This window comes from Molothrus aeneus, chromosome 1 (assembly GCF_037042795.1).
Source record: "Molothrus aeneus isolate 106 chromosome 1, BPBGC_Maene_1.0, whole genome shotgun sequence".
Classification (NCBI taxonomy): domain Eukaryota; kingdom Metazoa; phylum Chordata; class Aves; order Passeriformes; family Icteridae; genus Molothrus; species Molothrus aeneus.
This window is the reverse complement of record NC_089646.1, coordinates 41,150,531-41,162,820: the sequence shown is the minus strand read 5'-3', so window position 1 is coordinate 41,162,820 and position 12,290 is coordinate 41,150,531. Positions and strand designations below refer to the sequence as shown.

The 12,290-nt window shown below is 38.2% G+C and overlaps 1 protein-coding gene across 1 annotated transcript in view; it reads right to left on the bottom strand.

The window, feature by feature from the left end:
• Positions 1 to 12,290, bottom strand: part of RBMS3 (RNA binding motif single stranded interacting protein 3) — a 439,534-nt gene that overhangs the window by 60,392 nt on the left and 366,852 nt on the right. The window contains exons 9-10 of the mRNA XM_066571247.1: positions 7,235 to 7,331; positions 4,658 to 4,708 (exon numbers count right to left, since the gene is read on the bottom strand). Of these exons, the coding sequence (XP_066427344.1) occupies positions 4,658 to 4,708; positions 7,235 to 7,331 (148 nt within the window). The remainder of the gene's footprint in view (positions 1 to 4,657; positions 4,709 to 7,234; positions 7,332 to 12,290) is intronic.

The window sequence follows — 12,290 nt, the reverse complement described above, 5'->3', positions numbered from 1 at the left end:
ATTGGAGCACAAGGAACTTCTTTGTTCCAGAGTGTAGGAATCAAAACACTGAAACTGCTGTGGTATTTTGGGTATTATCCAAAGCAGCAGAGTCGCTAGTGAGAAAATGAAAACTGATCCATTCCAGTTGAACAATTTGTACCTTTTATGCTACTACACTCATGCACAACAATCAAGAGGCAAGGATCTGGAGCCCTTATTCAGCCTCGCTTCTCACCAAGCTAGGGGCTTACACTGCTTATGAAAAAAGACATGTTTTTGTTGGTGCTTTTAATGACAGACGGATTCCATTCAGCCATGGGCCACAGGAAGGATGACAGAAAAAATAATAAGGGTATTTGTTAAGACATTGACCTCTCTAGAAGGACTGTAAGGGCCTGAGAATCTTCCAGAACAGAAGTTCTCCCCAATATATTTTATCATTATAATTTATCCATATCTTTATAGTGGTACATTTTTCCATATGCTGCTCTGCTTACAGCCTTCCTGCTGCCACTGGCATACTCCTTTTCTCCAGCTTTTATGTAGAAACTATTCCAGACTGACAAGAACATCTATCTGTGCATACCCAGTGATTGCATACACAGTTTTACTTGGAAGTAAAAGAGGGTAAGTGTAAAACCAGTGTGTACATTGAGTATTAAGGTAGCACATTTCTGTTGGTTCATTAAAAAAATTGCCTTTAAAGAAGAAGAGTACATGCATTTTTTGCAATAAAGATTTGAATAAAAATGTTTTTTACAAATGCCCCTATCAGTAAAAATGAGGCTGTCTACATGTGAATTGAGTTGTAAACATGTTTTTCAAAGTATCCCCATAATTTTCAAACAGCCTTCAGGGACTACACGAAATACACAGTAATATGGCAAATGTTATAAGTCTCAGAATAACTCTTATCCCATTTATGTTTTCCTTCTGTCATCACTATCTGTCTATCCTTATCCTGAGGCAGTAATGAAAAATAAGACTTGTTTCAACCATGGAAGAGTAAGCACTGTACTTTGAAAGATATAGTTAACTAAACTGAGCCTGGACTATCATCAGTGCATTAAATGTTTTGCCAATTTTAATCCAAACTCACACTGCTGTAACTCTTTTGGAGCTTGTCTTCCATTAAAATTGTGGAGAACAACCAGGGCACATGGCAAAGCAATGAAACTGCCAAATTTTAGGTATTTGTACTTTGACACAGTGAAAGCAATATGGGAAAAAGTGGTGAAGGTTCAACTCACAAAAGACACATATTTCAACAGTGTCTGAATCACACATGAACCTCCAGGTAGATTTTTCATCATATCCACATGATTCAGGAATACTGCTTTCCAAAACCCTGAAGGTTGTGTAAGCAGTAAGGTGTGAGAAGTTTTCATGTATGACCCTACTATGCCAGCAGAAGTTTATTTTCAATACTACTTATTTAGAAATAGCAATGATACCTCAACCTATTTGATATTATTTTTCTATGGATCTTGGAGTAAGACCAGCAAAAATCACTGATAACCAAAAATAAAACCCCTCTAAAAATTGTATCTGCAGTTGTTTACTAGCAATGTCCTACAATATCAGTTCTATACCTGCAGCATCCTTTTTAGGACAAAAATGTTCTGACTATTGTTTTCTTACAAAATGCAGCTTTGGTTGTTTTCTGTTTTTAAGAGTATCACAGAAGTAAGAAGACAACAAACAAGGCTGAGAAGGGAGACCAGTATACTCAAATATTTTGAGTTAATATATATGTAATTTTTGTTTCTTAGGGTCAGAAGTTTATCTGGTTGTAGTTAAAAAGCTACAGAAGGAATTGGAGATACGATCTTTTACTATAGTGGGCTTTTTAATCCACCAAGCAAGTGGATACAGAATGCACACATGCAAACATCAGGAAAATGTGGCAGAAATTGATATACAAAGGGAAATAAAGGACAAAAACGTCTGACAGGCCAAGCTACTGCAGGGGATATCGCAGAAGAAAGCTTTGTATTTGCTGCGCAGGGAGGCAGGTGGGAAGGGAGATGAGATGGGCAGGCAGAGGAGGGACAGACAGACACAGGATGGTAGTGCTGTGCAGCACAGCTCTTCCCTCCTGTCAGCAAGGCTCCCAGTCTGGGAGAACACTGCCCTGTCTGTGCACAGCAAGCTTAGTGAAAAACCCTCTTTGTCTCCTCTACAGCATGGCTCTCTGCCTGTCTTTTTGTCATGAGGGACACTACGTGCTGTTAAATTATACATAAATATCAAGTAGGACTTTCTGTTGGAAATGAAAAGCTAATCATCCAGTAACATGATTTAGTAGATACTTATAATCAAAACAAAGAATTAACTACCACTGTTTGAGCAATTCAAACTATGCTTTCTGTATGAGTTCATCTCTACTGACAAAGAATAATAGAGGCTTAACAAAATGTTCTCCTTCCTGGGGCAAGGGGAATGTAACATTTATCTGCAGTGGTGTCCAGGGGGACGTCACATGCCGCAATCAATCACCTCATAAAATATTATGAAGTAAAGTGGTGGCAATTTAGATAGTAGCATGGAAAACTAGCTTATAAGAAGAAACACAAAGCTAACCAAATTGGAAAGTTCCCAGTTTCATCAGCTCACAGGATTACCAAAACTCACACCCTTAATTCTGCCAACTTTATTGTAATCTTTTCTTTTTTTTTTTTTTTTTTTTTTTTCTTTTAGTTATGGAGGTGCCTAGAATAGAGTCTATATATAGTTAGGCATGGAACTACAGAAACTTAAAATGAACACAGATTCTTTATTTTCTTTCAAAACAGACCATTAGTTCTGAAGTCTCATGAATTCTCTGTGTGGCAATACTCTGACAAGTTTTCAGACATTTCTAATAAAGAATTCATCTCTGAATGAAACCTGGGGAATGGTAGTTCTGCCTTTTTGGTTTTTATGCTTCCTTGGTACTAAATGCCTCATGTCCTCTTAAGAACATAATCTTTGGAAACATATGGGAAAAATCTGTCAGTGAAGAGTCCAGGATTGCTACAGAAAACACATGGAAGTGACCCACAACAGCAATGAGACTGGAACAGAAATGATAGACCACTTATCCACTGTCCCTCTGCTTTTCCATCTAGAATCACACTTCCCTTTTTTGACATGACTCTCTGGTTCACAGTGAACACCAATTTAACTCAGCATTTTGAGGGTGCTACTCACTATAAAAGACAAATTTTTTCTTCATGTCCTTACTAAGGGGTAAATACATTTAATTACTTCGTAATAATACCTCTACTAGCACTGCAAAAAAATGCTTTGCTCAATATTGTCAAATAAAACTCAAACACCCAAATACACAAAATCTGGGATTGGTAGAGTGCTTAGGTTTTTCTTTTAGAAAGGGAGTCTTTCTGCAAGGATTGGAACTTCTCTGGCTTCCACAAGTCTCATAACTCATCAAATGCACACATATAAGACTTCTTGTGGTATGCTATTAAATCCAAATATTTGAATACAGGACTGATGTTAACTGTGAATTTCAATACATTTCATCTCCCTACAAGGAATACAGCAACCGCTTTACTCCACTGAGATGGAAAGTTCCCCCAGGGTCTGCAGAGAGGTGCAGCAGCAGGAATTGGGTGCCCAGTCAGTCCCACACTATGCTCCCTGCCTTGTGAGAGAACTGAAGGACTTGCCTCCAGAGAGCTGAGGCGTGTGGAAAGGAGGCTGCAAATTGGGATGAGAGACTTTTGCAACTAAAAAGATATGTAGATATATCCATGTTGCTGTACAGCTAACTCACCAGAAGTTACACTACTGTGAAGTCAAAATATTTGAACAAAAATATAAATAACAAACAATCCTAAGCTACAGACCTTCATTTTAATATTACTCCTCTTCTAAAAATCAATGTATTGATGATTATGTGGAGCATGCATTTCAATTTTGATTAATGGCACTGTCAAGTGGATCTATACCTGAGAAACTCAAAAAAGGTAGAAATGTAACTGAAGTGATCTGTCTATAGTGGAATTCAGTATGGTGTTTTCTCCTGATATATCGCTAATATTTAGGTAAAGAGCATCAAAACTCTTCTGTGAGGCAAACAAAAATCAGCTGCGCTAGTTCTAAAGAATGTTGATTAGAAACATAATGCAGCTTTAAGTAGTTATAAATTGATAAAGATGACAATTTACTTGGGGAAGAGGAGGAAAGAGTTGACTGGCCAAATCATAAAGCAGATTCAGATTTGTTAGAGACTCTCTAAGACAGTTGTGCTTCATCCTTTTCCACCACGTTGAAATGCATTACTGAGGCAGTGAGGATCCTTGATATAAACTGCACAGGGCATTTTTGATGGATAAGCGTGTAAGGGAATGGTCACGTGTTGATCCTGGCAATTCAAAGTATGCAGGAATGCGGTTATCTTGCAGTCCCTGAAGCACAGCTTCAGAAGCAACGCTTCAGAACCTGTTACTCTCCTACAATCAATGCAATTAGATAACACATCTCCCATCCTCCCCTTTCCACTACGTCAAATGGTGCTCCTTAACGAAACAGAATCTTTACGGCAGAGGGCTCTTGTCTCAGGGAGCAGCTGGCTGCTCTTACATGACCCAGGACTTCAGTGTGGCCGGACAAGCAGAGCAAGGCTACAATGGAAGCACTTTTAGCCAGATAGAACCAAGTATCCACTTACTGTTGGTTGCATAACATATGGCGGATGAGGCATCCATGAAGTACTCTGGACCTGCACATCAAATACTTTTAATTAGCATAGAAAAGTTTAAAAACTTAAAGATTTACTTGAAAATATTCTCTCTATTACAACTAAGGGTGCTAATTTTAAAAAAACACTTAAGTCCTATAATGCAACACAAAATTAATTTATGCTTCATAAAGTTATTGATAAAGGAAAAAGCTTTCAAATTTCATTTGATAATGTTTTCCACCAAAGGCAGAAGTCTGAGTGATTGCACCACTTCTGTGAATCACAACATTTTATCTCGTAAAGTAGCCTTCAATATTCCATGTTGTCCTCTTTTTTCATTTGCATTGTTTGCTTTCATCCATCAGTATAATCATGAACATGTCATCCAACCGACAGTGCAGGAGACAGAAAATGTTCAAAGTTTATTTTCAAAAGTATCTGTATGAACTTTTAAAGGTATAACATTTTCAGAAATCCCAGAATGACTTGATCTGTTTCCAGTAAGAACTGCAGATCTAATTCAGAGTTTTTGAGAATTATTCTAATTGAAAGCTTTCATGGCAAAGCTGGCTTAAGAAGTCTGCCCCTCCAGGATCATTCTTAGCTTGAGCATCCTGGGGTCTGTTCCCACCAGAATTTCATATGCATGAACCAAAGACTTTCTTTGTTATTCTGCCTTTTGACTGCCATGTAATATATTTCAAGGATATAACAATTTTACTTAGAATTAGACACATTATAGAGTGTTTGTATATTTGTTGTGGCACCTCTGAGCCATAACTACCTTTTGTGCTATGTGTGAATGTCCCACATACTATAGAATTTTGTATTTTAGTTTCCTTTTGCATCAGTCTGGACACCACAACACACAAGTACACAAAAGATGTAGCAGTGCTAGAGCCATCAGAGGACACCTCACTTGCTGTCCCAGAGATGGGTGTGCAGCACCTCAGACTGAGCATGACCAGGAATAACAAGGAGAAAGCTACAAGGTCCCACTTCCCTAGATGCCTTGTGATTTTGTTAATGAAGAAAGTGTTGAGAATTAATTGTGTAACAGTGTGCTCCAACATTTGTATATGTTTATCAAAGTCTGTTTTTTGTAGAAAAGAAAGTTCAGTAAAACATCTTGAGAACCAAAACCAGCACACCCACATGTGAACACACCTCTACTACAACATTTTCTGCTAAAAAAACACTAGAGCTGCCACAGCTTGCTGCTGCACATTGCTCTCACTCTTGCACCACTGCAGCTCCTTCACAGTGCTAGGGTAAATGTCTTTGGGCTTATATTGCAAACTATCTAAGGAAAATGATACAGGTTAAGAAAAAAAGAAAAAAAAAAAAAAGAATGCTTTTGCTGCAAATGCATGAAACCACAAACTGATGCAATGGTTCAAACCTGAATGGGAAAAGGGGAGCAACTGTGGACTGTGGAGCAGTGATGAAAGTAAGTGGCTGGGGTGGCCTGAAATCAGTGGCCTGAATGGGAAGTAGTATGGCTCTTAAGCCAGCTTTGCTACTGAGAAAATTGTGTGTGGGCTGCACGCAATGCAGCATATATCTCTGGCATTGACTCTTCTTTGGTGCTGACATTACTGAAATTTACTGAATTTACCTCATCAAAACAACTTTTGTTTGGAAGGGCTACATAGCCATCTCAAATAAAATAACACAACGTTCAAAGAGAATTACAGGAATCATTTATCTTTGAAGACCAAGTTTAAAGCAGTACCATATCATCTACAATCCCCTGGCCCCAACCAACCAACCCGAACATTAGGAACAGCCCACCATGCAGTTTGAAAGTTTGGGTAGCTTATTTCAGGTAAGACTCAGGGCTGAAAAAGCACTGATGGCACAAGAGAGAAAAAACTAAAATTGGAAAATGTACAGTCAATGACCAGCTTCTGTGAAGTGGTAAGTTCCCAGACAATGGCTAATAATAAAAATATACAATCTGGTTTTGACTTCCATCTCAGAAAGACAAAACAAGATAATAATTTCCCAGTGGAGATCTGAGAGGGATATGCTGAAAAGAGAAATTCTGAACGACTTGGCATGTAGCAGACTAAAGAACGATTTGAGGACACTTATCCTCAAGTAATTTGCTTTGTCAGGGATTATTGGACAAAAATGAGTACTTTTAAAGGATGTAGTCACTGGAAAAAATATAGTTGGTCAAAGTATAATGCAGTCAACATAAATTATGAAAAAGAAACACTTAAAAAAAATTTGGCTAATGAAGGGGAGCCAAAACAAGGAAACGGTTCAATAAGAATTATAAGCTTCTGGTGTTGTCAATTGGAAATTAAGCAAAATGTTGTTTATCAGAGAAGCTGATTGAAATTAAGAATTACAGTGGCTTTCACTACTGCTGTAAAGAATGCAGGAAACACTTAAAACTACCCAATGATACCTGAATATTACTGGAGAGCCCTTTGTTTCAAGAGTGACTCAAGAGTGCAAGCACTCACAGTTTTCTGTGGTATACACTCAACCTTCATCCACATCCAAAACATTGTTAACTGAGAAACACAGTAGACAAGAGCATATCTGACGTACCTGATATGTAGAGACAGGGGAAGCAGCAATGAATGGCGTGATTGATGTCTGTGGAATCATGCGGTTTGTTGGAATACTGTACGGTGAGGAATAAAATCTGCAAAGAACAAAGGCAAGAGGTTTTTGAACCTTTTAACTACTTAGGCTCTGACTAAATAATTCACTGCCTCCTGGGCAAAGACAAAAAGAGTCTACCCAGGTAATTATGTCCATCTATTTCCAAAACCACAATAAAAAAAGATGTGATGGCTCCATTGAGCAGATCTTGAAAATGGAAAGGAGGAGGAATATTTACACAAAGCATATTTTTTTTCAGTTCAACTACCACAGATATAGAACTTCACAATACAAGAAGCAATTATCTGAGATGCAAAGACAGCTGATTTTCCAGGGCGCTAGCTAGTGAAAGGAAATTTCTTACACAACATAGAAGACAACATTACTGATTTCGTTTTTACAGAGGTTACTGTTTTCTTTTCATATCCTAGTGCTTCAGTGCTGAGAATAACATATTCTATATACATGCCTGAATTATTTTATTAAGGGGAGGCTACAAAAACTCTGGCTGAAATTTTTGTACTCATCTATGCAGAGAGCAAAACCCCCTTTTTCTGATGAAATGTATCAGGAATTATGAGGCTAAATGCCCCAGGCAGCACTAAAAATCTCAGATTTAGTCGGTTTTATTTCCACTGTTGCATGCTATGAACAGAACCTACACCATCTCTTGCCTGATGGTAATAAATGTTATATTCTTTCTCCTTCCCTGTGCGTTAATGATTATTGATAAAATTATCACTTGGAAAATATCATCACTACTGCTGGATTGTGTTAGTACTTAATATGTGTATGCTTGTATAGATTTTTGCATTTGACCTTTTTGCAGTTTTAACTGTAAGCCAGAACAATAAAATTGCTTAAAAAAGAATGTTTGTGGTTTTACTGATGTCTAAATGCCTGTATTTTAGACTCTGAGAGAAACACTCACATGCAGTGTTCTTTTGTACAATTTAAATCTCATGAAAATCTTTCTCATATAGGATGCACGAGTAAGTAACAGAAGATTCTGCACAGTGAAGTGAATTGCATTCCCTCTCTTTCTATATTTTTCCCCTCCCTACTCTGAGGCAATCAACAGTAGCTTTCCATGAGAGCTATGCAGAAAAAAAAAAAAATCATTACTGGTGTTTAAACAAGTGCTCTATTTCCTGATCGCCCTGGCATCACAGATTTAGTACTAATCAGTCTAGTTCAGACTGGATGCATTCATTCTGGATGCAGGCTCAAATAACTACCGACTTCAACCAATAGCCTTGGAAAAACAGGCTGCTCTCTTTGAACATTGGGCGGAAACATTCAAAGTTAGGAGGGGAGAGAGGGAGACAGAGAAGCAATCATTTGTTCTTCCTATTCCAAATCAGATTTTAAAATGCCAAAAGCAGCAGGTGGCATCTGAGCGATTTTTTGTTTAATAGAAATATAATGCTATTTTAGGACCATTTATCAGCCCTCACAATGCTCGCACAGAGACTATTTTAAAATTGTGCCTTTGCCCAATTTTATATATATCCTATTATAAGAACTTAGAGGCAATTGTATCCCCATGCTTGTACCAAATATTAGCTTCACACAACATCGAGGGAGAAAGGATTTTTATACCACTAGGCAGAGTCATCTATGGCACTAGCATGTTGCATATTATCTAACCCCTTTTACAGGGGTCTTCTCCCAGATCAATGTTAGCCAGAAATCACTTGGGCTCTGCTCTTGCTAAGTGGATCAACCAAAAAATGTTGTGTGCAGCAAATGAAAATAGTCAATGGCAGACTCACAGAATTTAGTCTATGGGTAAAATGTGTAATATATAGAAATATATATAAATCTTTTAAACTAAAAAATAATATAAAACAAAAATCTTTTGAGAAAACCATATATTTTTGTTTATTCTTTTCTCATTCTGTTCATAAACCTGGCATTGATGCTGGGCTCATACCCTTAACCACGTATGAACCACTTGGACAAAGACAAGTACAGGGAAGAAATAACTTTCCATTTGGGAATAGTGCTGACTCTTTGGAATAAACTCTCCAATAAATCCCAGCAAATATTAACAAATTTACAGAAAATGTGTGCTAAGCCAAGAATTTGACAGACAGCTTGCCATTTCAGTTTCAGCTTAGAGATGCATTTATCTGAATAGTACACAAGCCTGTAGAATATATACTACAGTAACGTGGAAAATACAGCCCTTCTCACAGCCCTGCCAATACCATTTATCTGTCAACATTTGGAATGCTCTCAAATACAGATCAAATAAAACATACCACCAGGACATTCAGCTGTATTGGGAAAATTCCTGCACAATGGCATTAAAGAAGAGAAAGGAAGAAACTCTGATGCTGCAAATGACAGTGCAGGAAAATCCAGTTCATATATTTCAATTTTAATAATAATAATAATAATAATAAAAGATCAAGTGTTACAATCTCAGCCACTGCAACAGGCTGCAAAGAAATTATTTTGCAGTCAGGAATTTCTTACATCAAGAGACAAAGGCTTGTCTTCTTTCCTCAGGGCCAATTGTGGCCAAAAGGATCTAATAGTAAAGGATGTGGATGTCTCTGCCATATGTGAAGAACAGTGGTGTGGTGAGGATAGAGGTCTCCTTGCTAGGGATGGACTCAAGCAGAGCCACCCTGAGGTATGGGATGCTCAACCTACCACACTGCTGGAGTCATTTGCTGCCAGGGCAGGGCTCATTGACAAAAAGGGCTCAACATGCCCTCACCCACAGGACACTGAGGCATCTCTCTAAATTCTCTTTACATACAAATGGGCTATTATCCTCATATATAACTGGCATAAGTGGGCATGCCTGGGATCTAATAAGAGACAAGGGGAACAAAAACACAAGAGTGGACTGTTCTGGCACAAACACTACAGTAAGACAACAACATTTGCAGCTGAGGACCTTCCTATATTCAGTCTTAGGCTTTGCCTTCTTTTTTTTTCTTTAGGCTTAGGGAGAGGTGAAATGAGGTGGAGGATGTATGTTTTAAGTTCATTCAAGGGAATACAGGATTCTCAGTCATCAGAATATCTACATCAAAAAGAGGAGTGGAAAGAGATATGAATTATACTGGCTTTGATTTGTCTTAAATATATTAAATTATGCCTCCAAGTTTCCTGGCATTAAAATGCACACAGTGTATCTAGTACAGTGTACTAGGTATCATGAGAGCTGTAGGCTTTGTGGTGTAGTTGACCTGTGAGCTCTATTTCCAGAAGGCTCAGCTGAATTTTCTGCAGATGCAGTTTGCATCCTTACATTGATCTGAGCAGTTTTTTGCAGGTGCAAGACAATGTCCCTGCTCCTCAGTTGCAGTTGCAGTGCTAGGAGCACAAGCATGCAGGTGGCAAGGGCAAGGCAAAATGGACGTCACCCTTGTGTTAAAAATAGACTTTTTCAGCATGCCTAGATTCCATAAGCAAAGGAGAAACTCATCACTAGTAGGCAAAAAGATGCTCCTGGAAGTTCTTGAAGAGGGGTTATTATAAGAGGCTGAAAAGAACACATTTCTAAGCAATGTTAAAAAGAAGCAAATTTCCGGTACTTCATCAGGCACACAGAGACAGTGCTTTAACAACAGTTTCTGTTGCTTAACAGACAAAGCACATACTCCTCTGCTACACCAACACTCCCTTTGCATTTGAGGACTGCATTATCTGCAGTGTCTGGTCACTACTTCCCTGCCAAAAAGCGGGGAAAAAAAAATCCATATGGTTCCCATTCTATTGGGGAATGTGCAAGCTTCCAGACAGAATCTGCACAAGAGCAAGATCCTATTTGCACTGCAATAAACACCATTTGCTCATGCCTCGTGCCTGTGGGCAGTACTGAAAAAGTTAGATTCATAAATAGCATCCTGGGGCTCACATAATGTAAGAATATTACCAAGCATTATCAAGGCAGCAATTTTCTGTTGCAACAAGGCCCACAGTCAGATGTTGGAGTTGGAAAAGACCTATCTGAATATTGAGCCCATTGGCCAGCAAATGCACAAAATTGTCCCCCAGATATGAGGCACTGAACTGATAAAGCACATCGCAATCTAGTCAAATGGCCAGGAGGACTCCAGCCTCAGGAACATTCTAAATGAGCTTCCTTACAGTGCAAGTACAAGAGCTCTATCCTGCTCCTTGTATGAGTGCATAAAACTACTAAAACAATGTTAATGCCACAAATTGAAAAATCAATAGCATATTACAACAGGCACACTACTGCTCCCCAAAATAAAACCTGAGTACCTTTATAAACACAATTCAGAAAAGGCTTATTATAAAACAAAAAAAAGGCAAAGTGGTTGCCAAGTGAAAAGATCTTATCTACTGAAGTGTGTGCTTACCATATCCTCGGTACCTCATACTGCAATGCTATGGTACACTATGGGCTGGATTCTCCACTCCATTATACCAGTTTTATGCTGATGTAACTCCACTGGATGCTTAAACAGAGCTACACAGGCATAAAAACAATATAATGAAATGGAGAATCAAGCTTTACAATGTAATAGACTCAGAAGAAAATCATCTATTTCTTAGTAGAGGAAAAAAGTCATAGTCATTTTTAGTGAGAGCCTCTCTCACACTCTGTTTTATTTCTGCTGTACATTTTCAAGGCAAATATGCAGTTATATGGTAATAAAAGTGATAGTACGACACCATGAACAATAAGAACCTATCTTTTCATCTGGAAACAAGAGTCCAGATGCTTCCCTGAGGTTTGGTTATGGCCCAACTCAAAACCTAATATAATCCACACTTCCTAAGGAACTGTGAATTTTAAGTACCACCCCATGACATCTGCTGCAGAGACATGGTTCTCTAGTAGGCTTCCATCCTCCACATAATCCTGTGTGGATTTAGCAATTTAGATGCATCCAAATGCATCTATCAACCCTATAAAGAACTCTAGTAAATGTCAGCATGGGCAGTTAATCTTTCTTTTTAAATTTTGGTGATTTGTAACTCTTCTGAATCATCACCTTGACTTGGT